The sequence below is a fragment of the Lepisma saccharinum genome, chromosome 6 (genome assembly GCF_977018435.1).
Source record: "Lepisma saccharinum chromosome 6, izLepSacc3.1, whole genome shotgun sequence".
Lineage (NCBI taxonomy): Eukaryota > Metazoa > Arthropoda > Insecta > Zygentoma > Lepismatidae > Lepisma > Lepisma saccharinum.
Genome location: NC_139234.1, coordinates 1,559,760 through 1,583,159, shown reverse-complemented (window position 1 = coordinate 1,583,159; position 23,400 = coordinate 1,559,760). Strand labels below are relative to the sequence as shown.

The window sequence follows — 23,400 nt, the reverse complement described above, 5'->3', positions numbered from 1 at the left end:
GGTGCCATTTTCGGCATTTCGTCACATGAACTTTTGTGTTTATTTTCAGTTGTAGAATCGCCTCCTAAGTGTTGGAAACGAACTTTAGTAACACCCTGTATACTAACCGGCCTATCTCGAAAGCCTAATAGCAGTGGCGGTGGGACTTGAAACGCTGACCACGCGTCACCCAATGAAAATACCGTTCTGGCAGGAGGCCCTGCCCTTTAGAGGGCTGTTGTGCCATAGAGTTTAGTGTAGTTAATATACGAACCGGAGACAAAATGCATAAAATAATTTCATGTTATTTTCTGCTCTTTATATCAAACTTTTATTTTTCAGAAAATCAAGAGAATTTTACGTGATAACACCTAACAAATGTCTTGGATGTGAGCAATACATCTTGGAGCCACGTCACTGACCGAATATGTTTGGTGGTCGACTCACAAAAATGCGGATGCAAATAATCTACTTTAAAGATGCCACCCACAAAGCTTTGGGCGAAAATAGCCAAACAAGTTGGAGCTGTGTTTACGGTGTTTCACTATACTCATCCGTTGGTTTCGATTGTTCACCGGAAAACTTTAATGAAAGAACCGACCGAGAAAAAATACCGCATCAAGTAGGTGCTTCCATACTCCAAAGTCCTTCAGGTTGTCATATTTCCTATACAGAAGGTCGTTTCACGTCCATGGTAACAAAGTTAGACCCCACCTCACCTTAAGAAAAACCATGACGCCACGAGCGGTGGTGCTCCACGCGATACCCCTGTCTTGCAGCTATGGCCCTGCTGCGGAGTTTCCATTGGAGGAGACTGCGTTGAAGAACACATTGGTCCAAACGATCCCATTTCTCCTGGCAAGCTTTCCAAAGACCCTCAATTGTGCGGGGCCGTCTGCTTCCCAAGGCTCGTTTCAACAACGCAAACCCACAAAAATCCATGGAAGAGGCATCGGGGAATTTCACAGGGATGTCTGTAAAGGGGATTGCATGAATGCCCATTTCACGTGCCATCCGATCCATGTATGCCTGCGTGGACTTTGCCGTATGACTGGAAGCCTTGTCCTGGTGGATAACAACACGAGATGTGTCACTGCCATAGAGAGAAGGAATATCATGTCTGTAAAGTGGCTCCAAAATATTCGTCTGGTAATAGGCTGCATTTATTTTAGCATTTTTTCCACTCTGCGCAGTGGAAGTTTGCCGTTATGGCAGTAACCACCAACAACCATGAACCCGCGTGGAAAACTTTCAGCACATTCACGTACCCACTCAGATCGACCTCTTGCATCACGTGGACAATAGTAGATGACCCTTTTTTTTTTTACCACAACCCGACAGATACACACATGCTTAATCCAGGGACACCACATACTTCCAGCGGTCCCCTGCCAGATGGCGTTCGTAGAGCTTCCGACTGTTGGTCTTCCTCTCCTGGACATGTGAGGCACGCAACTTATGAACTTGAGCCTTGTGCTTCCGCACAAGTTGTAAATCTTGGGCTATGATGCGATTTACAGTTGCAGGGAAACATTGCACTGCCTGTGCAATCACTCTTTGCATTGCAGGGTTTTCACATCGCACCAAGGATCTCACTTTCCGCACAATATCGGAGGAACGCTTGGGCTTCCGATATGTCCGAGGCCCACTTTGACTGGTTCCAGCAACAGGTACAGTGTAAGCTTTATGTCGATTCAACACTGTATTGATGCCCTTCTTTGACACATGGAATGCTTTCATGTGGCACTGTTTAATTATCTGGCTATAACTATAACCAACGTCGGAAAGGGAAAATATGTACCCCTCCCAAAAGACTGGAATTTTTGGTGCCTAATAAACACTCACTCACGCACCAACCATCGTCTTTGCAAGTCAACACACAGTACTTTCGTCCTACTGGCTCCGGCTGCTCTGTGCTGTGCCTATGTGCTGCTCCCTGGTGATCGAAATCGTTACCATCAACGTGAAACAACCTTCTGTACTCCCATTGTTTCGGAAATAACGCAACGTAAAAAAAAATATATCATTGTTGGGTTTTGATTATTTGCTCCTCATTGAGAGAGAGACAATAATTTACATATGTCACGTTAAACTAGCATTTGATAGATGTTCAACTTTAGAAACGTTTAGAACTGCTCATTTGCTAATTTCCGAGATATCAACAGGTCACTTTAGAACGATTATTGTTTCTCATCAAGCTAATTTATATTGCGTTGATCTACTATTTGGTAGGTACATCAGTCCACCAAAGTTTATCTTCTTAGCTCTAGTGGTTTCCGAGGCACCGCTGGATGACATGGGTGTAGAAGACTGCCACGTGATGATACTTTTTCTGCAGGTGTTGTACCCTAACACTGGAACTTCGCATACTCGCTTTTCCTTCACATCTCCTTTCTTGTCACCGAAGACAAATTGAAGAGCGAAAAAACAGCATCCATTTTCAAATCTCTGACTCGTAATTCCGTGGACAGAAAGGCAGTATTATTCGCGAATTAGATTCTCTCTCTCGCTTCCATCTCCTCGTCTCGCCACATTAAGCCATTTTCCAAGCCAACGAGCTGTTGCTAGAGAATATCATAGTCTTACATAACAATTTTTCACTCCTCACTTTCCTTCCCCCCTCCTAGTCCCATTTCTTGCTTTCATCTGATTTCTCCCCTCCCCTCCCCCTTCCAACCCACCTAACGCTTCTTGCTCCTTCATCCGTTTCCGGATCAGCACAGCTCCGGCAGCCAGCGAAAGCCAACCGTATTTTTATCGGCCGAGATCTTGACGTTTTGGTGCCTCCACGATAACTTCCTCAGCATCATAACAGTGTTTTTCGTCTGTGGTACCGGCAGTCACATCAACGCTACTTTTTGTATACTTGTTTTGACATTCCTACGTCCCATATTCGTACGGATGCCTATCACGCTTCAGGTACCTTGAAGACAATTTAATATCTTGAAGCACAAAAGATTATGTATGGAAGACAGTTTTTCGTGAATAAAAATCAAATATTTCATTCTAAAAACTCAATTTTTTATTTAAAGAGTGGTATACGCTATAGCATATCCTACAATCACTGTCAAAATAACGTTACATTAGTTTACACTGAATTTCACTATTTTTCTCATTTAACACCCCACCCCTTTCATACCAGCTTTGGCTAATTGCAACCACGAGGATGAATGATGATTGTATTATAGTGATGAAGACCAGGCAAAACTCGAGCCTAGAACCTTTGGTGCAGGGTTGGAGTGTTAAAACAAAAGCTTTTAAAACATAAGGTTTTAAACGTTCAGAACACATGCCTATGTCCTTTACAAGTGTTTAAAACACTTCTACAATTGAAACAGATTTGTTCCGCATTTAACGTATGATAGACACATGACAGGAAGAAGAATAATAATTTGTATTTATAGCATGTTATTTATTAGTTGTCATAGTAACCAGGTGTTACATTTACGTGAATGGCTTCCAGGCATTAAAGTTATGTCGTTATAATTTGAACCTAGGTGTTTTGTATGTCTTGTGCAAGTACAGACAAGAAATCACACACACAACAAGGTTTACATCTATGGCCCAGTTGGTAGAATCGTACTTATTTGGTTATTCGTGTTAAGCCTATGTGGGAGAATTGTTAGCTTAACGAGAAGAAGTAAATGGTTTTGTGATGCGGGAGATGTGTTATGCCTTGTGGCAAGTATAAAAAAATGTTGAAGGGCCTAACAATGTTGCATTTTAAACAGATCATTATGGTAAGAACTGGCTTTTTTCGAACTGCATGAAAGCGTAACATTTACATAAATGGCTTGTAAGCGATGAAACTTGCTGTTTGACGGGCAAGTCGCAGTAAACGTGCAAGGCCAGGACAGGGTTGTCTTCAAAGAGAACCCCATTGTGTTGAGAACTTCGAAAGTCGACCGTGAGTAATGAAGCCAGTGAGAGAACACAATGATCAACCCTTGCACTGCAGGGTATTGTTGCCTTCAAAAGGAACATCGAGACTTTGAGGAACATGACTTGAAACCTTCTGCTTCTGCTGCAGGCGGTGTTTTGTGTTGGTGGTCCTCAATGGAGATGGTAATTCTCTAGATCGCTTGGGTCACTGAAACAGAGAGAGAGAGAGCTTGGTGGAAGATTCAATTGAATCCGCTTCCTTTTTCTAAGATGAGAAGCGAATTAATTCGGTTGGGAGTTTTTTACGCCAGTCAAGGAGCCAGTAAGAAAGCAGGTAGGGAGAGACGGCGCTCAGTGTTACAAGCTTGGCTGTATTGTTGCCAAGTCTCGGCCCCTAAAGTCAGGAAAATCCTAAATTTCTTAATCAGCAACAAGACAAATTTCAACCGTAATATTGAAAGGTATCCAAGAGCCAATTTTTCAAACATCCAGCCTCTTTTATTTCTCTTGCAGAAATATATTGTAAGCTACACTCATTGCGAGATCTCGTAAATTGAAACTGAACTTTTCCTCCGTTCACTGGCGGCTATTCAGGTCAAGTACGTGCAGAGGCACTTCACTATAGCTCTTTTCCAGTCTTACGGCGGGCGCCCTACATGCTGGTAAGGGAACTGGAAAGCGACCAATCCAGCGCGATAAGAAACACAGGAGGCTGTAGAACGGGGTGCGCGCAGCACCTCCTCCCGCCACGTCGTAACTCTCGGCGCCACCGCTGCTGTCTGCTTGGTCTGCTGCGTATTCCCCGCTCCCTTTGCCAGCAAGTAGGGCGCCCGCCGTAAGACTAGACAAGACCTCCTACATGTTAATGTACAAAACGTTGTGTTTTATTAAATTATCCTTATCACGTATATCGTATTAAAAGAAACGTATTTGTGTACTGTAGTCTGTTACGCGGCGCTCGTCCTCGGCAACAGCCTTTACTGCACAGATCCAACCCAAGTGCAGAGCTCTAGCTGGAAAATCGATATCTATGCACACAAACGTAGCTGTGTTAGTTGGTTGACATGAGAACCATGACGTCACTGCTTAGCCTGTAATCTTCGCCATTACGAGACTGAAAAAGTGTGGACAGAGAGAGCAAGCTCTGCACTTGGCCTTTGAGGACTTAATTGATTGACTAATTTGGTGTTTTAAGTCCACTTTATGCACAGTAAGGCTAATCGGGATTGGACCTACAGTTTCAAGTTGGATCCGAAACACCAAGTGCCTCCACCGCGAATCGATTCCGGGACCCCCTGATTACAAAGGCGACGACGGTACCACTGCGCCATCGGGGAGGCAGTGCATATTGTTACCCGTGTCATATCCTTTCGTGCAGTTTTAAGACAAATATGAATCACGATGATTTAGAGTGTGTTTTGTTAGAAACCCCGTTTTCTCGTTGGAAAGGCGATAAGAAGGATGTTTTACAGTGTGTTTTACATTACCCCATTTATTTACTATCAAACCCTTCACCTAACTCCACAGACACCAGCCGCATCACTCTATTCTTTCACTTTACTTGTACATTCTATGAGACAGTCCTCTCTGGAAGAGATCCTTAAGGAGATCCTCACTCTTAAATTCCCACAACTTAAATTCTGTTGAATTTGTCCTTCACCTCAATTCCTGATTCTTTTAGAAGTATATAAGCTGTGACAAAAATAGAAGTATACGTATAATCCGCGATAGAAATATATACACACAGAGAGTCTACTAGTCAAGACTGTCAAGGGGCCTTACCGAGGGCGCAGTGGTAGCGTCGTCGCCTTGTAATCAAGGGGTCCCGGGTTCGATACCCGGTGGAGGCACAAGTGGTTCGGATCCCACTTTAAACTGTAGGTCCAGTCCCGATTAGCCTTACTGTGCATCAATCAAGACTGTCAAGAAAGTCAAAACATTATGCTTGTGGTCAAGAATTTGTGCTATTTTTTACAGTATAGTAAATTTACGTTGTTATATACCTGTGCTGTCATTTGATAAAATTGAATATTTGGAAATCTAAAATTGTATTAGTTGTGGTCAAGATTTGTCCACTCTGTTTCTTAAGAATTAGATTCTTGTATGCGTGAGGTTTTGTAAAAATATTAAATAAAGTAATGTGGCCATTCCTCATCCAGGATGAAGTCTAAAGAATTATTTTATACATGCATTGATAATTAAAGGAAGTCTAACTCTCTTGTTAGAGTATAACTTCAGTTTTCCCTTGGGGTAGGGGTTTATCATTGAATGAAAATATATATTTCCTTAATGCCCAACTATATCTACGTAGGGGGGCGATTAAATTAATGTTAAGAAAATGTGGAAAAGGACCAAGAAGAAGGAAATAAATTTAGATTTGTTATTTTGGTATAGGTTACACGAAGTTAGAAGAATCCTGAATCGTACTCACCATATTGATGCTAAACTACGTCTCAGTTTTGTACTTTTTTGCACCGCTCACACAGTCTACTGTCGGTTTTGAGATATTGTACTACTTGAGAAAAACTTGATTGCAACCGAAGTATGCAAACATCCCCACCTAACTACAGTTGACAGGTGATCACTAAAATTCTATGAAAGGCCCTACCACCATTTTTTCTTTCTTGCTATTATTATTGGAGAGTTCTGTTTGTTGTTTGCAACTTAATTGTTGATCTCCCCTGTTTTATTTTGATTGTTGAAGCCACTGCCAGGTAATTTGAAGCGGTGTTAGTTTCTCGCTGTTACCGAGATTTGTATCTATGATAGATGATCTTGGGTGTACGTACAACACTCATTTACAAAATACCGTATGATAGCGTTTAACAAAGGAAATAAAACTATGCCTAGCTACTCAAAATTCATTTCAGTGAAGCCTAGTATTTCTCTGTATGGTTACCAAAAACTCATATAAACGTTATGGACCATAGTGTGCGCGGAGCCGTCATTTTGTTATATTTCTGTTTCATTTCTGCCAAATTGATGGAATCATTATTAATTTTTCCACCAGAGGTCCATAGAATCGGTTACGCAATGACGTAATAAGGAAGCCTCGGTGCAACCTCGCAGCCCTTCAGGCAGCGCATTTTGGATTCTGACCCAGAGAGAGGAAGTTGTTTTCCTCAAGGTAGACACTTTGCGAAGGTGTCCGAGGAACCGCGATATGGAGGAGAAGGATAAGTACTTTCCGTAATGTTTTAAGTTCCGAACTTACACTCACTCACCCAATTATATTTTGTTCATAATCTTTCTCTTTTATACTACGTGAAGAAGTGACTTGACAGTCAAAAGACAGATTTATTTCATTATTAATTAGTTAAATGAATATCCATCAAACTGGCCTAAGTGAGAAGACATGTTTTTATTTCAGCAAGTTTATCGTCGAACAAACTTTATTTATATAGTCTTATTGTGCTTGCACATTATGTAAATAAACTCGCATAATCTGGAACAGTTAGAGGGCTGCATAGTCTGCCTTTTACCTACCCACTGCCCGCTTGCCCTAGAGGACAGGTATACCTGCTCGCCTGCTCACGGCAACGAGTCGACTTGCGTCTTTACCCGGGTTCTTGGTCTTCAAGGCGCTCTGCGCTTACAAGGTAACTGGGCATTCAACAAGACCCGGGCGCCTGCTAAACCTGCTGGAAGGAAACAGCCCTCCGGCAGCGTGTCGCTCCAGGTGTTTCATCACCACGTGGACGGCTGCAGCCAGTGTTGCCTACTTACGTAGCTCCTAAATCCTACGAAGTCCTAGGAGGAGCTCTCTCCTCCAAGGAGAATTTATATACTTAGCAATTTCAGTTCAGCGTAAGCAGTTTTTATTTTATTGCCAGGAAATGCACGCAGTATTACAGCTTCATTTATCTAAATGAATGATCGAGCAAACAAAAATCTCCTCACTGAAAACTAATTGTTTTTCATTGCATGGTGCCTTAACCAGGCACGCAGTGGCGCAACCAGAGGGGGCAGGGTGCATTGCTCACAACCTTGGACGGAAATTAAGTCTAGCGGAGAGGTCAGGGTGGGGGTCAAACATTAAAGTACAAGAAAAAACAGGCTAGCAGAATTTAAGAGTAGCAGGGCTAAAGGGTACTCAAGATGGAATTAATTTTAATATTTTTCTTGCATTTTCATTCCAGACGGCCAACGGCACCTGCAAAAGGGGGGGGGGAATGGAGGGGTAATTGCAACCCCTTGATTTCAAATTTTACGAAAGTAGAAATATATCATAAAATATTATACAGTCTCATCAAGTTCAATGCCGTAGCAAAGGGGTAGCGGGAGTCGGCCCTGAGCACCGAACGATCTAAGTGAGAAAAGTTTTAAAACAGAGAATGCTATGGCGGCCCGTGATATTATTTGCTATTAATGTTGGTTTGTTACGAGTTGGATGAATTGATTATGTAATACGTCGCTCCATGTGAAAAGAAAATATTGTAGATGGAAATTTTACATGCCATATGTATGTACGTTCGGAATGCATTATCATGCACTTTCTTTCTTTCAAAAACAGTTTGTGTGCTTGTTTTCCATTATTAGCTAATGTGAAATTGACGTGTTGAAAAAAAATCTTTCTAATCCTCTGTTTCAACACAAATACGTGAGAACGGACTTCTACCCCTTCTTTGCGTGATTTATGAGGATAATAATGCCTTTCATGCTACTTTATTACTATTATTGTGATTGTTGTTGTTGGCACGTTTATCCAAGTACTTGAAACCCCCCTCCCCAAACGAGGGTAACGGCAATGCCCCTGGCTGGCTACGGCCCTGGTGTTCGCAGTAGAACAGTGTGTTTTTCGACTCGCGACCTCGGCGTCGAACGTGACATGTTTCAGTCCTGCCCTATATCACTATATATACGTATATTGGTTGTTTACGACATATACTTATGGATCCTGTGCCACGGAAAACCTATTTCAATGTATGTGTGTGTGTGTGTGGGGGGGGGGGGTAGCAACATTCGTAAATCTCATTTCATTGGTGATGTGGCTTACGAAGTTTTGAGTTCCCTTTTTTAAGTAGTGAAAATCTATTGCAGTTGGCAACACCGCAGAACGGTGTGGGCGCGGTGCAGTTTCTACTCGAAGCAACTACGTCATGCAGAGGGAGGCGTCTGCAGTTGATGGAAAGAACGAACTGAGACCTACTAGGTATCGTAAGACTGCGGGTACCCGGCGGGTCTACAATGCCTGCCAGGAACGATCTGGGCAGGTGGGCATACAAGCTGCTCAAGCGAGGATGTTGCGCAGGTTGCATGGCATTTCAGGAGCGATGTCTCGCGAACGGGTCTGCTCCAGGTCTTGTGCAGGCCTCTGGGAACAGTGTTGTATCTGTACATTCGAATAGCATAGCTGCCCCATAGCTAATAAGTAGACCTTTAAGGCGGAAAATTTCCACTGCGCGCTTACTTCAAGGTTCGTGTGCATTAAACAAGACAGTTTAACGTGCATAACGTGTATTTCTGTGCATAAGTTAACACTGTGGAATATACTTTTCGGTGTGAGAATTCGTGGATATGTTCACCTATGACCCGACCCGCATTTCGTCGTGGAACAACCAGTTCAAATAATCTTCCTTCAGTGTATTACTGTAAAAACACACTAAAAATCCCGAAAATCAACGTGTCATCTTGCATTGATCTTGATTTATATCATTACGTGGCATGTCTGCCAAAAATAATATAAATTATATGAAATCCGAGGGTGTTATTTAAAGATTCTATGACAACAGTCATTTCCTCCAGCGACTGCACAACACAAATCTGAAAACTACTGCTAAAATGATTTAGGTAAAAATTACTTTCGAATCCACAACAATGGTATTCAGCTCGAAGAAATTTGGAAGTAGACGTCATTGGTCGCCGCGCTTCAAACTTTGCTTCCCCCACCCTGTTTTCAAAAACTTCCACTACGATATAAGAGATTTTTGTTTCACCAAAGTCAGAACGGCATTTTGTCAATCGAGAGGGGGGGAAAAAAGTTCCGGTTCGTTTGACTTAGAGGCGATAACAGTGTTGCCACCTATTTTTCAGGAATATACCTCGCAACGGCAGAAAAACGTCACTTCAATTCAAACACACACACAAAAGATTTCTTCGCCGATCGTATCGAACGAATTTTAATTTGTGGTTTAGTTGAGTTTTTGTATTAATCCGCGCTTGTCACGAAGCTATGGCTACGTGGGCGAGGAGTCGGTCACCCTGATGACAAGCGAGGAAAAATAGTTGTAAAATAGTAACATTCGCGCCCACGCGTATGTCTTTATGTAGAGAAAGAGACCTAACAATTTTCATGCTCTCTTCGCTCGGAATGAGGCTGTTTCCACCTAGAATCAGTTACCGAGTACGATTTGTTCACGCTGTGCTAACTACTACACCACGGAGGTCGGTTAGTAATACTTCTTCTTGTTGTTCTATCATATATAAAGCACATGCATCGTTTTACAATTTTGATATATTTGAAATACTACTGTATTTTTAATTGTTATTTCAAGTCTACTTTATGCACTGACAGACTAACCGAGACTGAGCCTACAGTTTAAAGTGGGATCCGTACTACTGTGTGTTTCCATCGGGTACATCGATTACAAGGCGACGACGTTATATTTATCACCGATTCTCTGTGCTGTACTATAGTTCTTGTCCAGTCTTGCAGCGGGCGTCCTACATGCTACCAAGGGAAGTGGGGAGCAAAGGAAGCGACCAATCCACCTCGATAAGGAACGCAGCAGCCTGTAGAACGAGGTGCACGCAGCACATCTTTTCGCAACGTCGTAACTCTCGACGCCGCCGTTGTTGACTTGTTGGTCTGCTGCGTATCCCCCCTTCCCCAGTTCCCTTGCCAGCATGTAGGTCGCTCGCCGTAAGACTAGACAAGATCTATAATATTCTGCTCAGTATTGTGAAACGCTTATTTCAAACTTACTTTTGGGGTCAATTTCCTCTGATATCTTTTTTTTTCCAAATTAGATTTGTGGGCTGACACAAAATTGTATTTTTTGTTGTTGGCTCATTGTGGGCTTAGGAAGTTACTGCTTGCACGCGAATATTTAAAAATAAGGTTCAAGTAGGAGAAAACACCCAAGTAATGGTGAGAGTCCCAAACTCTCAGCGCTATGATCCTGCTGCTAGTCTAAAATGAACCACAGAGCCTTCCACGAATGTCGCAGAAGCCGATAAAATAGATCGCACCAATCTGAAGATGATGAGAGACCATCACACAATGCACCAAAGGGTCGACCGTTAAAAGAACATAAAGACACAGATTGTTGAACACTGAAAACCCAAATCAATATCTTAAACTTTCGGATACAAAAATTAATTTATTTTTATTCCTAACAAATGTTGATTTCAAAGAAAATTCTACCTTGCAGTTGGCAACACTGCACAGGAAACGAGCAGAAAGAAACAAAATTTCAACCAATCGCATCCGGCAGGTTATTTTCCTTCGAAATCCTCGTCTCTCTTCGTTCTGTAACTCAATACCAACCTTCCGGCAACGCAGACCGAAAACGGAGAAAGATCTGGAATTATTTAATAAAGGTCAGTCAGCCGTTCCTAAGCCTTGGGCACCGAATTCAGTGTTGCCCCTTGGAGCATTGTTGAACTTGCGTGCAGGATTTATCGCCCCGAGCAACGCTCCGGCAAGCTTCGGTTGTTATCCAGAAGCCAGAATCGCCTGCTTCCGCTTTCGGTAAATCCTATACAACGTCTGTCGAACCACCACATGTGAGTTCTGACACTGGTTCTACTCGATAGTTCCATTTTCATCACAGTGACTGCGGAAGAACTGTGATGAATGTCAGTTTTTTTTCTTCTCAGATTTGCCAAGAAACATCTTGAATTGTCAATACCGAAAAAGATAATTTCCAAAGACAATTCCCAGAAGAGGGTATAAAAGTGAATAATATTAACAACTTGAAGCGTTCTTTTTTCAACCAATCCCAATAACTGACCGGTTCACACGAACGGTTCTTGGGAAAGTTATTGGCAACGCTGAAACTGAACTAAATGAAGCATGCAAGCCGTTCTTTTGAATGGTTCCTACGACAGAACAAGTTCATATTAAGAATTCTCAACAGCGGATCTTCCAACCACTGAAACTGAACCATATGAATAGGTTTTCGCTATGAACTGTTCACAGGAGGGAGTGGTTTCACGTGACTACTATCCAACTACAAGAAGACATCGTCATTTGCTGCAATGGCTGGACCCTCCACTGTGCCGCGCCTGCGACATTGTTTTAAGAAAAATCTGCCATTTTAATTTCCTGACAGTTTTAGCCTTTCCAACGATTTATACTTCATGCTGGAAGACGATGACAGTGTTGTAACTAATGTTTTTAGCTTTTCTTCCACTGGCTGTGAGGAAGTCTTTATAGATCCATCAAGTCATTCGAAACCTTCGCGTGGAAGCAATGGCGCTAGTGTCGCTAGGCTAAGTTACGGGCAAGGCTGTAAAGTCCGCCCGGTCAAAGAATGGACTTGAGGAAACCCAAACTTTCCGCCTCCATTTCAAGGGGGGAAAAGCGGTGTTGCTACCGGTTGCTACACGCCTGATTTTTGTACAGTCGTACACGACACCTCTTCCTGTCGACAACCCCCTTCGCTCGTATTTCAGGGAGAGGCAGGGAATCTGAGACCTATTCGCTTGCTACGTGGCGGTAACCATTAGGCTTCGCCGTGCTGGCTTTGATGAGGGTTGCAACCTGTTTCGAAAACGACCCAAAACGAAAAATTTGGCAACGCAGAATACCAGGAGAACACCCCTTCCCCACGGCAACTGGACAAAGCCGATTGATTCAGCTGTTCATGCGACCCTCCCTGGCTTTCGACAGAAAAGACAAAAATAGAATTTCCAAGTGCGTTCTTTCGCCGGAACCACTGTAGTTCGCATATTTTCCGAGGTTTCAGAAAGCTTGTTGGATCTATAGTATAAGTTTTAATGTGTTATGTGTGTTCCTTTACAACCTCGCACTTTTAACCTTTATCAAGCAAACTTTGAGGAAAGGATTTTAGATAAGAAGTTTTCCCGTATACATTGAAAGGTGCAAAATGGCCATATCATCATCTTCAATCATAAGGACCATTATATTACTATAGCTCTTGCCTAGTCTTACGGCGGACGGCCTACATCCTGGCAAGGTAAGTGGGGAGCGGGAAATACGCAGCAGACAGCAGCGGTGGCGCCGAGAGTTACGACGTGGCGGGAGGAAGTACTACGTGCACCTCGTTCTACAGGCTGCTGCTTTTCTTATCGCGCTGGATTGGTTGCTTCGCCGTTCCCCACTTCCCTTGCTAGCATGTAGGGCGCCCACCGTAATACTGGACGACCTACAGTAACGAACTGGAACGTTCATATGAATGGCTCTCGAGAAAAGATTGTTGGAAGCGTTAAAACTTCATTTATATATTTATTAATTTACGTCGCTTTTCTTCCACTTGTGGTTAATCATGACCATGAGGATGAGAGATGATTAGATGAAATTTATGAAGTGACACTCACAAAGGACACCCATGTCCACTGGATTGGAACCCGAGAACTTCGGTGGTGAGATCTCACCAAAACTGATCTAGTAGATGAATGATATGAACATTTCTTTTGGACCTTTTCAAGAGTAAACTTTGAGAACAGATTACTAGGAAAATCAACAATGAATTATACCACACGAAAAATATTTGCAGGGTTCTCAAGAGAGCAGTTCCACGTGAACGGTTTCCTGAAGTGAACAGATTCAAACGAACGATTCCGAAAGCAGATTACTGGTAATACTGCCATTGAATTACATGAAAATATGGAGTAAATTTGAATGACTTCCAAGAATGAAACCATCGTTGAAACAATTCACTCCTGCGAACCGTTCGCTCATGAAAATTCGATTCGAATCGTTTTGAGACAACCCAATCACGTGAACGGTTCTCACTAGTGAATCTGTTCTCAGGAGTGAACCGATTCGTTCGAGCGGATCTCTAGAACAGATCGCTGAAAAATGAATCACTTCCCGAACAGACGAAGAAGAATCCTTCCAGGGGTCCTGCGGGAATGCAAATGCGTTAATTCTTCTTGAGGAAATGGATGCGAAGTGCTTTCATAAATTGTTCATGAGAAGAGTTCGTCCAGGATCAAGTCCCAGGCATTACGTCACTCACTTTAATCCTATCAGCAACCGTCCTGCAGTGGGATTACAGGACGCGCCTGCATACCTTGGCTGAAGTAACGTGGCGCAACCTCCCCTTTTGTTTCGCAGCTTATGCGGTTGAAAGAACATCCTTGTGGTCACACGATCCCAGACCTTAAGCCCCAAGATTCGAAGCTGGCTGGCTGGCTGGAATTTCATGTTCCCAGGCGACGCATTGCTGAAGTAGGTTCGGCCTGAAGGAGACTTCAAAACGTAATCGGATAGAACTGACCGTTTTAAGAACGATTCGTGCTAACCCCTCTCCTCCTCCCCTGTGGCACTGTTCTGTGTTCTGGACCGGACCTTGCTGCTTAGGCGCCACTTGGTTCCTAATGCATTAAGCATAGTCGCCGAAATTGGAAACTTAGTCGCCAAATTATACTTTAATTAAAAGGAAAGATGCAATTTGAAATGGAATTTAAAATTTTGGTTGCGTCAGCACTTAGGCTATTTTGACCCGTCACGTTATACGGGGTCCAGCCCCTTACCATAACTTAAATAGCATAATTTCAGTGTCGTGTTACTAAAATATTCAAATTTTCTGACTTTCGTTAAAAGCTGAGGCTGTAAACGGGCACTCAGCACACAAGGACAAAAAACAGGACAACACACACAAATTATACTGGCTATAGTGCCAGTCGCCAGAGCCTCGTTCGTCTGCAAAATGTAGTCCGTGGTGTACTACGTGGAAGGTCACCCCTTACACCCCAAGGAAAGATACAAATGTACAGTCACGGACACTGCCGACTTATAATGAATACATTGACTTTCAATGGAATCGTTACAAGCCGGCAGTGTCCGGGACTGTACATACCAAGATATAATTTTTTTTTCACTTTCGTGGTTTAAAAATTATAAGGTATGCAATTAATACAATTTGCAGATATGACAAAACCCTAACAAAGGCTTGGTCAACCCGAAAAAAAGTCGTAAGTACGTCACCGGACAAGCGTGTTCCCTTTCTCAGAGTTCAAGAATATATTCCTGGACTATTAAAGGGGAGACACTGCCTCCTCTTCCCCCTAGGATTAGCTCGGCAGCGCTGATATCCGACAGCATATCTCGTTAGGACCAGGCGGCTGGCGAGATTACAAAAGGTAGCAAAAAGTTCAACAAAGGCGACAGCGACGAGATATTGAATTTAACAAGGCGAAGCAGAGTCTAGCAACAATCACCCCACTGGATCCCACGGTGGTTACAATGTGCCCATTGTTGCCTTATCACCGAAGCTCCATTTTTTATCTGAAGCTTGCAGAACGCCACAACAATGCATGAATTTGCACATCGACAATGCGGGCGAGATAACGCTCTGTCTTTAAAACGGTCGACGTCGAATCGCGATAAAAAAAATTCGTTAGGCAACCGGGGCGTCGCCAGCGGGAGGTGTGGGGGGGGGGGTGCTAGCCCACCCGTCTGCAGTCAATATGACTTACAAGAGAAATTTTATGAATCATGCCAACAGCACACTGTTAGAACTCAATGTAAATTTTACAATATTATACCGTTAAAATTTGACAGTCAATGTTAATTTACAAAAACAGGACGCAGTTGTTTTTTATTTATATTTTAATATTTTGTCACCCGTACAGATAAATAATGATTATAAATTTCAGTTACGTACACCATAAATACTGGGCCATTAAAATTACATTATTTAAAGTTACTCTGTAATGGCCGATAACAGTTAAAAAACGGCCATGGTAATTAATTTTACGGTAGTTGGACCGTAGCGGTCTTAGACCGTTATGTTTTGTGTCTCAATGTTTTTTGCAGTTCACGGGCACAAAAGAATAGAGGATGAAATAAATAGAATGAACGAAGTACAGAGGTTAAGAGAGAAAGGGAAACAAAGGAAGATATTAAGGGGAAGGGGGAGGGCGAGAGCGAAAAAGATAAGAAAATTATGCATAGGTCAGAAACACAGATTGAGAGATGGAGAAAGAAAAAGACAGAGAACCGTAAGATGAAATGAAAAATCGTAAGGAACGTGAAGATAGAGAAATGGAAGATAAATGACAGAATGAAAGAGAGAAAGGGGAAAAGTAGAGATGGAGAAACAAAAGTAGAAAGAAAACACACACAGAAAGAAAAATGACTACGGAAGCACCTGAAAATATTTCGTCGACCCCCCATAAAATGGACAAAGTGGCCAGAGTTCCAGACGTCATAACTTAGTTTCGGCTTCCTGTGTCTCCGATGTCTACTTCTTATCCGGAAATTTAATATTTTGTAATGTGCAACCGATACTACATGGTACGTTTTTTTTCCCAGTCACTTCACGTCCAAAATATGAACCACTTGTTGAAGCAACGTTTAATTGGAAGGTTTATTCTCAGAAGGACACCCTTAGTGACGGGATAGAATCAAGTTGGTGGCCGCCACAACAGCAACAATCCCATGAGCCACGACGCAGAAGGTGTTGAAGAGAAGAATTTCCCCCGACCGTTAATAGCGGAAAAACGCAGCCCCCGGCTCCAAATCGCATTTTCATTAGGACAATTAAAACAGTTTAGAGGACGAATACGGGTGAATGCCTCGTTTTGCAAATTACGCCCACTTAACGGCTGTTTCAACTAAACAACGGTGGTGCTTTCATTTAACACCAACAGATGGCAGCACGGGGGAATCTAGCGCTGTTAACCTCAGGTACGTTGCCAGTAGTTGGAAACGAAGGGAAAGGAAGAGGGGAGGGGGCAAATTGCTGCTGTTTACTTTTCGCGGTCGCTGGCAGCGACACAGGACTAACCGCGAAGAGAAAGCAATTACACATGATTCAGAAACACACACACTTATTCGCATTGTAACGACAAACCGAGGAACAAGTTTTCTGAATATTTCCTCAATTCAGTAACAACGAATCCTTCTTAAAACTAGTCATTTTTACTCGGAACATAAACACAAGCAGAAAGTAGCTTTTATGCTAACAACCCCAGCAGTCATAAAAATCTGTTGTATTGTCTGTTGAAGGGTAGGGTACATAACGACTATTAGACCCAGTTAACAAAATATCACAAATTGCAGGATGAACACAAAAAATAGGGACTTTACTGTCCAGTTTTTAAAAATCTTACAGGCCAGGATGAGAAAACTAACTTTTGCTGACAATGCGGACCATTTTCCACCAGTGACATCACAAGAGAATTTCGTTCAGGAGGATATAATATTTTCAGGAAGAATCTGCTTTAGAGGTCACTGCTAAGTTCCTTGTCTATAATCTTTCTCGCTCTCTATTTCATTCTTTGTTCTATTTCTCTTTCCTATATTTCTCTTCTCTCGCTTTTTCTATCCTTCTTTCTCTACTTCAATCTTTCCTTGTGTCTACACGTTCCTTGTTTCTAGCTTTCTATACTTTTCTTCTTCCTCTCCCTCACTCTTTCTTTCTTTGTCTATTTCCTACTTTGTTTCTGTCTCTACTCCCTTCTCTCGCTCTCTATGTTTTGTCTTCATATTTCTTTATTTCCCAATTCTTCTCTCTCTTTTGTCTTCCTCTGACACTCTCTCCCCCTTCTTCCTTCCTCTGTTTCTCTACCTCATTCTTCCATTTATCTTTCAATGTTTATTGCTTTCTTTGTTCTCTCGTGTGTATGTACGTTTTACTACAAGTGGTTTTGAAAAATCTTTTATGTAGGCTATTTCATGGGGGCACCCTCTCCCACCAGATGGGGATTGAACTTCTCTTTTTTTAAAAAAAGAAATAGTAGAACTTGCATCAATAATTTCATATTCTCAAACACACTTGTAATTTTCAATTAACATTTTATGAAGAAAAAAACTATTCTTTATCCCGGGAATCTCTGGAGCAAGGCTGCGCACAAGGGCAGAGAAGGGGAGGGAGCGAACGGGCGAAGCTGAAGCAGTAACTGCAGTCGCTTTTCCACCGCTCTCGCACGTGTGGAGCCGTCTCGCGTCACTACTTGCGCGGAGCCTTGTTTTCGTTCGATCGCCCGCTCCACAGGTACCCGGGTATAGTAAAGAATGAGTCCCCCAAAGACCCACCGCATAGAGTGGCTCTCTCTACAGGTCTACGGAGTCGCAGTGAATTCAAAGTGTAATACCTGGACGGATACGGGACTTCGAAAAGGGTCCTCCAATCATGCACTAGCCACACCGCTACATGGGATCGGATATGATAGGAATCTGTTTTGTATACTGGTAGAATATTTTGACAGGTATCGGAATCATAAAAGACAAGAGAAGATAAGAACACAGGCAAGGGAAGTTCAAGGATAAACCAAGCAAGTTCGTAAACCTTGGCTGCGTCGTGTATTGCATAGACTTCACTAGGATACTGACGGGTGAAAAATCCTATCCTTTCGTAACATTTAACGAGGACACAGCGACACGGTGGATCGGAATGAGAAGGTAAAGTAATTCAATCCTGAATGGCGTATAAGAAAGCAGGTGTTAGTAGGAGTTACACGTCCTACTTTCGACCAATATGGAGCAAATACCCTAAGATCTATTAAGAGGACATATAAACCGTACGGAAGTGGTGGATATCTTGCAATCCTGAAATATAAGATTACTAGCAGTACAATCAGACAGTCACGCACGCATTCATGCAAATTCATCCAGGGAATTCTTTGGCAAATCCTTAATCTGATTCAACCATGTGGTTGTGGGTTTTCTGATATTATGCATCTTTGTCGCCATAGAAATGTCTCATAATGACCTTCGTTCCGAAATACTTGGTGTTATAATAGAAAGAACATTCGGTATTTGGTGGAATTTACTGCATATTCAATCTCAAGTGCAAAAAAAAAGCTTTGTATAACAAACTTTCAACTGTTAATAGAAATCAGAACACAAAATCGCATAAATCATGACAGTGAGACAGGAAGCAATGTGGAAAAAAAAAAACAAGCGGTGTATCCAACTTACCTGGTTTAATATCGCTAGATACCAATAGCGTTGTGCCATTCTCGATATCCACTCCACCGTGTTCACTTACATATTCCACCCACGACTGACTGGCAAAGACAACTGAAAGTACGGTGTATGTGTTTTAGTCAACTCAAGACAAGCTGGGTCATTCCACGTCAATTCATCCAAGCCATGTCACCCACCATCCCCGATTTTGATGAAATTCGGTATGCTTATAGAACTTTTCATGCTGATTACAAAAATGACAACTTTTTTTAAATTGGTCAAAGGGTTCAGAAGTTACGCGCTTTTTAAGAGACGCCACATGCGGCTCCACTTTGAATGTCACGCATTAGGTTATAAACGATCGTATATTCCCTCGGGTTTGCCGTAGAAACTTCAAGTTTGTTTTCTTTTGTTCAGAATAGTATAAGCTTTCATTTAAATAACGTTTCAGATGAATGCATCAATAAACATGTATTTTTATATATAGTTTTATGTATTTTTTTAGAAAAATAAATGACTAATTTCAAGAGCGAATTTCATGCAATGCCCCCCCTTGAATTTCCCCCCCAATTTTATATGTAGGTAGCTCAGAGTGTGTACTAATGCCTGATGAAAAAATTGGGATGGGCGGATCAGAGACAGGGTGATTAAAAAAATATTTGCATAAAATGACATTAAAAGTAAATCTTCTTAAAAATTAGCACAAAACCTGAAGTACAATATGTTTCAAGCTACAATATTCAAAATTTATGTTCACTATGTGTGAATGTAAGCATAGGCGTAACCTGGCGGGGGCAAAGGGAAGCTCTTGCCCTATTCCAAATTTATAGATTAATTTAAAATTTGCAAGTAATAATTACAGTGGAACTCATTTTGAAGTTCCTCGATTTTACATTTTCCTTCATTTTGCATTCAATCTTGGTGGTCCCAACATAGTAAATTGTTTAGAAGTTTTCTAAGATTTTACATTTTCTCGCGTATTAATTTTTTTCAGCTTGGTCTCCTGGATAACGTAAAATCGAAGTTCCACTGTATCTAAGTTAGTTTCAACAGTCTTCATTTTTTAAAAAAAATTGTGTATATATAATCATTATTAACATTCTCAAGTTTAGCAAATTTATCTTCGAGAACATTCTTTTTGTGCAATTTATCTCAATATGGAAGTTCTTTTTTGGCTACTCTTCATGGGGATACGTAATATGACGTAAGAATTAATACTACACATTTGTGCTGATTGAAGTTTTTTTTTTTTTCAAATTGAGCTTTTTCGCCACATACCACAGAAAATATCCTTGTGGCGGGATGGTTGGAACAGTAAAAATACTTGTATAGACTTCTATAGTATAAAGCAACAAGTACGGCAATTATGTACCAATTCCGTAGAAACAGTATTCAAGGCATAAATTTCTTAGTAATCATCTAGGGTGAAATGACAACAATCCACAGTACAATGTGTCAGCGATTGCAAAGTACTACAACAGTACCAGGAAGTATGCACTATTTTGAACATACAGGTTCCGTAAGTTACTTTTTACAAATAACTGGGTTTCTTTTACAGTTACTGTAACAGTAACGTACTGTTAATGATCATTGATTTGTGTAAAAGTTACACAATATCAATGATCATGAAGACTTCCGTGTTTTACTAATGTTTCTAGTACATGATATGTATTCATATATTTACATTATTACTGCTAATAAATGATGGAAAAGACAGTCAGCTTTGCTTGAACGATTATAATTAAAAAATAATTTGTATGCTGACCATGGTGTTTTGAATATGGTGTCATTGATTCCACTTGCACCTATTTCTTTCTCCCCCATTCCAAGTTCAACAAGATCCAAAGATCCACTCCCTCGACAATGACTTTTTCCTAGCTGGACAACAACATTCCAAACGAACACAGCAGTCTACCAAAAACAATGGAGTTGTCACGTGCAATTAGAAATGAATTACAGTAAAGCGTGGATGTTCTAAATTTAGCATGCAACAAAGCATAGCTTCCTTGCCAGCAATTCCAAGAAAATCCTTTCACGTGGCATCCGGAGAAGGTACATATTTTATTTTTATAGTCTTGAACAGAATTGTCGAATTTAGCTATTTCCCTACTGCAAAAAGTAACTCTCGTTACCGTTGTTAACGTTACAGGTACTTACTTTTAAAAGTAGCTAGTTAGAGTTGGAATTCCTAAATAAAAAAGTAACTGTACTTGTAACTTTGTAACTATTTACTCCGAAACACTAGTTGTTTAACAGTCAGAGCAAAATAGTATGTGCTGATGTAATATGTTTTGTATAACTGTATGGTTTGACTTTTGTGAAGAGGTGGCTTTCCGAATTCCAACTGCAAACAGTTATGTAGTAGCATGTGTGTGCGTGACTCAAACTTGTTTGTAGGATTGCTTCAAAAGTTCACGTGAAAATGGAGATGCAGCTATTAAATTCTCGCATCCACTTGATCCATCAACTTCCTACTACTGGCCACAAAATATTCTGTGTCCAGTGGACATTAACAATACAAATGTACGGACATATGTACTTAATGATAAGTCAAATACTTTAGTGTGTTTGGAATGGTCAAAATATCCATGTAAAATGTGAACGGCACAATTTATAGTACATGGAATTTTGGCAATGCATAGAGTACAATTTTTAGGTACTATCTTAATGGGTGTCACTTGGAAACTATCTTCGGGTTGAGATAATCACAAAGTTTTCCATCGCATAAAAATAGTGTCCAGGATTATTTGATAAATACATTTGAAAAACCACAATTATTACTCTTTATTCGTTTGTTCCTCAAGTGCCAGGAGGATCACAAAATATATTTAACTTGTAAATTTTAATTAATATATAAATTCGGTAGTGGCAAGTGTTTCCCTTTTCCCCCGCCAGGTTACGCCTATGCTTACATTCACACATAGTGAACATAAATTTTGAATATTGTAGCTTGAAACATATTGTACTTCAGGTTTTGTGCTAATTTTTAAGAAGATTTACTTTTGATGTCATTTTATGCAAATGATTTTTTAATCACCCTGTCTCTGATCCGCCCATCCCAATTTTTTCATCAGGCATTAGTACACACTCTGAGCTACCTACATATAAAATTGGGGGGAAATTCAAGGGGGACATTGCATGAAATTCGCTCTTGAAATTAGTAATTTATTTTTCTAAAAAAATACATAAAACTATATATAAAAATACATGTTTATTGATGCATTCATCTGAAACGTTATTTAAATGAAAGCTTATACTATTCTGAACAAAAGAAAACGAACTTGAAGTTTCTACGGCAAACCCGAGGGAATATACGATCGTTTATAACCTAATGCGTGACATTCAAAGTGGAGCCGCATGTGGCGTCTCTTAAAAAGCGCGTAACTTCTGAACCCTTTGACCAATTTAAAAAAAGTTGTCATTTTTGTAATCAGCATGAAAAGTTCTATAAGCATACCGAATTTCATCAAAATCGGGGATGGTGGGTGACATTTTCACAAAATTCTGGATGATTTGACATGGAATGACCCAGCTGTGAAGGCAAAGAAAAATCAAAACAAAACACGTATAAAGCGAAAGTAACAAATAAAACTGGATAATTACAGGATATGTAGTGTTAATAGAAAAAAACAATATAAAATATAATTAAAACAAAGAATAAAATATAAAATAAAACAGAAGAGTGAAACATGATTTTTTTTAATTTTCTGAGTATCAGTAGAATCAGAGACTGAAAAGCAAGTCTCGCTACGACGCCAAAGTTCTCGTGTTCGAATCCCGGCCTGGATGTTTGTGAGTGTTCATTCATCAATTTCATCATATCATCACTCATCCCCATCTTCGAAAATTAGCCAAAAGTGGCAGAAAGAGCGAAGTAAAATAAAGTAAATCAATCAATGAAAAGCAAGTCTAGATTAGAGTTTGTTTTCTTAGAATCGAAGATATTCATGCTGAATAAATATTTTACTTAAATTCACAGCACAAACACAATATATACGAAGAACCATCAGAGCGATCCAGGATAGAATAAATGAACATTTAAAAGGAGTTTACAAAGAAACACAAATCATCTGCTACGCCCTTGGGGGTACGTACTTAAATGTTATTTACCACGGCTATAGAAATATCTTTATCTCAGGGGATAGGTTCTTTATTCGAGAATTCCAAATAAGAAAGCGTTTTATAGCCAAGAGGATATAGTTAAATGCGGATCTATATTTTAGAAACTATACACAATACAGAGAAAATATATAGCGAAGCTTGTATATACATTGAAATATATATATATATATATATATATATATATATATATATATATATATATATATATGCTGATTCCAAATTTACGTCGGTTATATTCTTCTTATACATATATGAAAGGAAATCTTCTTCTTCTTCTTCTTTCTTCTCGTAATTTCTGGAAAAAGGCTTCTTCTTCCTTCCTATCTTTGATCTGGGAAAATACTTCTTCTTCTTCTTTTCTTCTTTCTATT

The 23,400-nt window shown here is 40.7% G+C and overlaps 1 protein-coding gene across 3 annotated transcripts in view; it reads right to left on the bottom strand.

Moving 5' to 3' along the window:
- The window catches only part of LOC145988496 (potassium channel subfamily K member 18-like), a 617,809-nt gene that overhangs the window by 190,459 nt on the left and 403,950 nt on the right, over positions 1 to 23,400 (bottom strand). The window contains exon 2 of one of the 3 annotated variants that reach the window (XM_083123359.1): positions 18,920 to 19,021. The exons of the other annotated variants lie outside the window; for them this stretch is intronic. Coding sequence (XP_082979485.1) covers positions 18,920 to 19,021 — 102 coding nt within the window. The remainder of the gene's footprint in view (positions 1 to 18,919; positions 19,022 to 23,400) is intronic. 3 annotated transcript variants of the gene reach the window in all.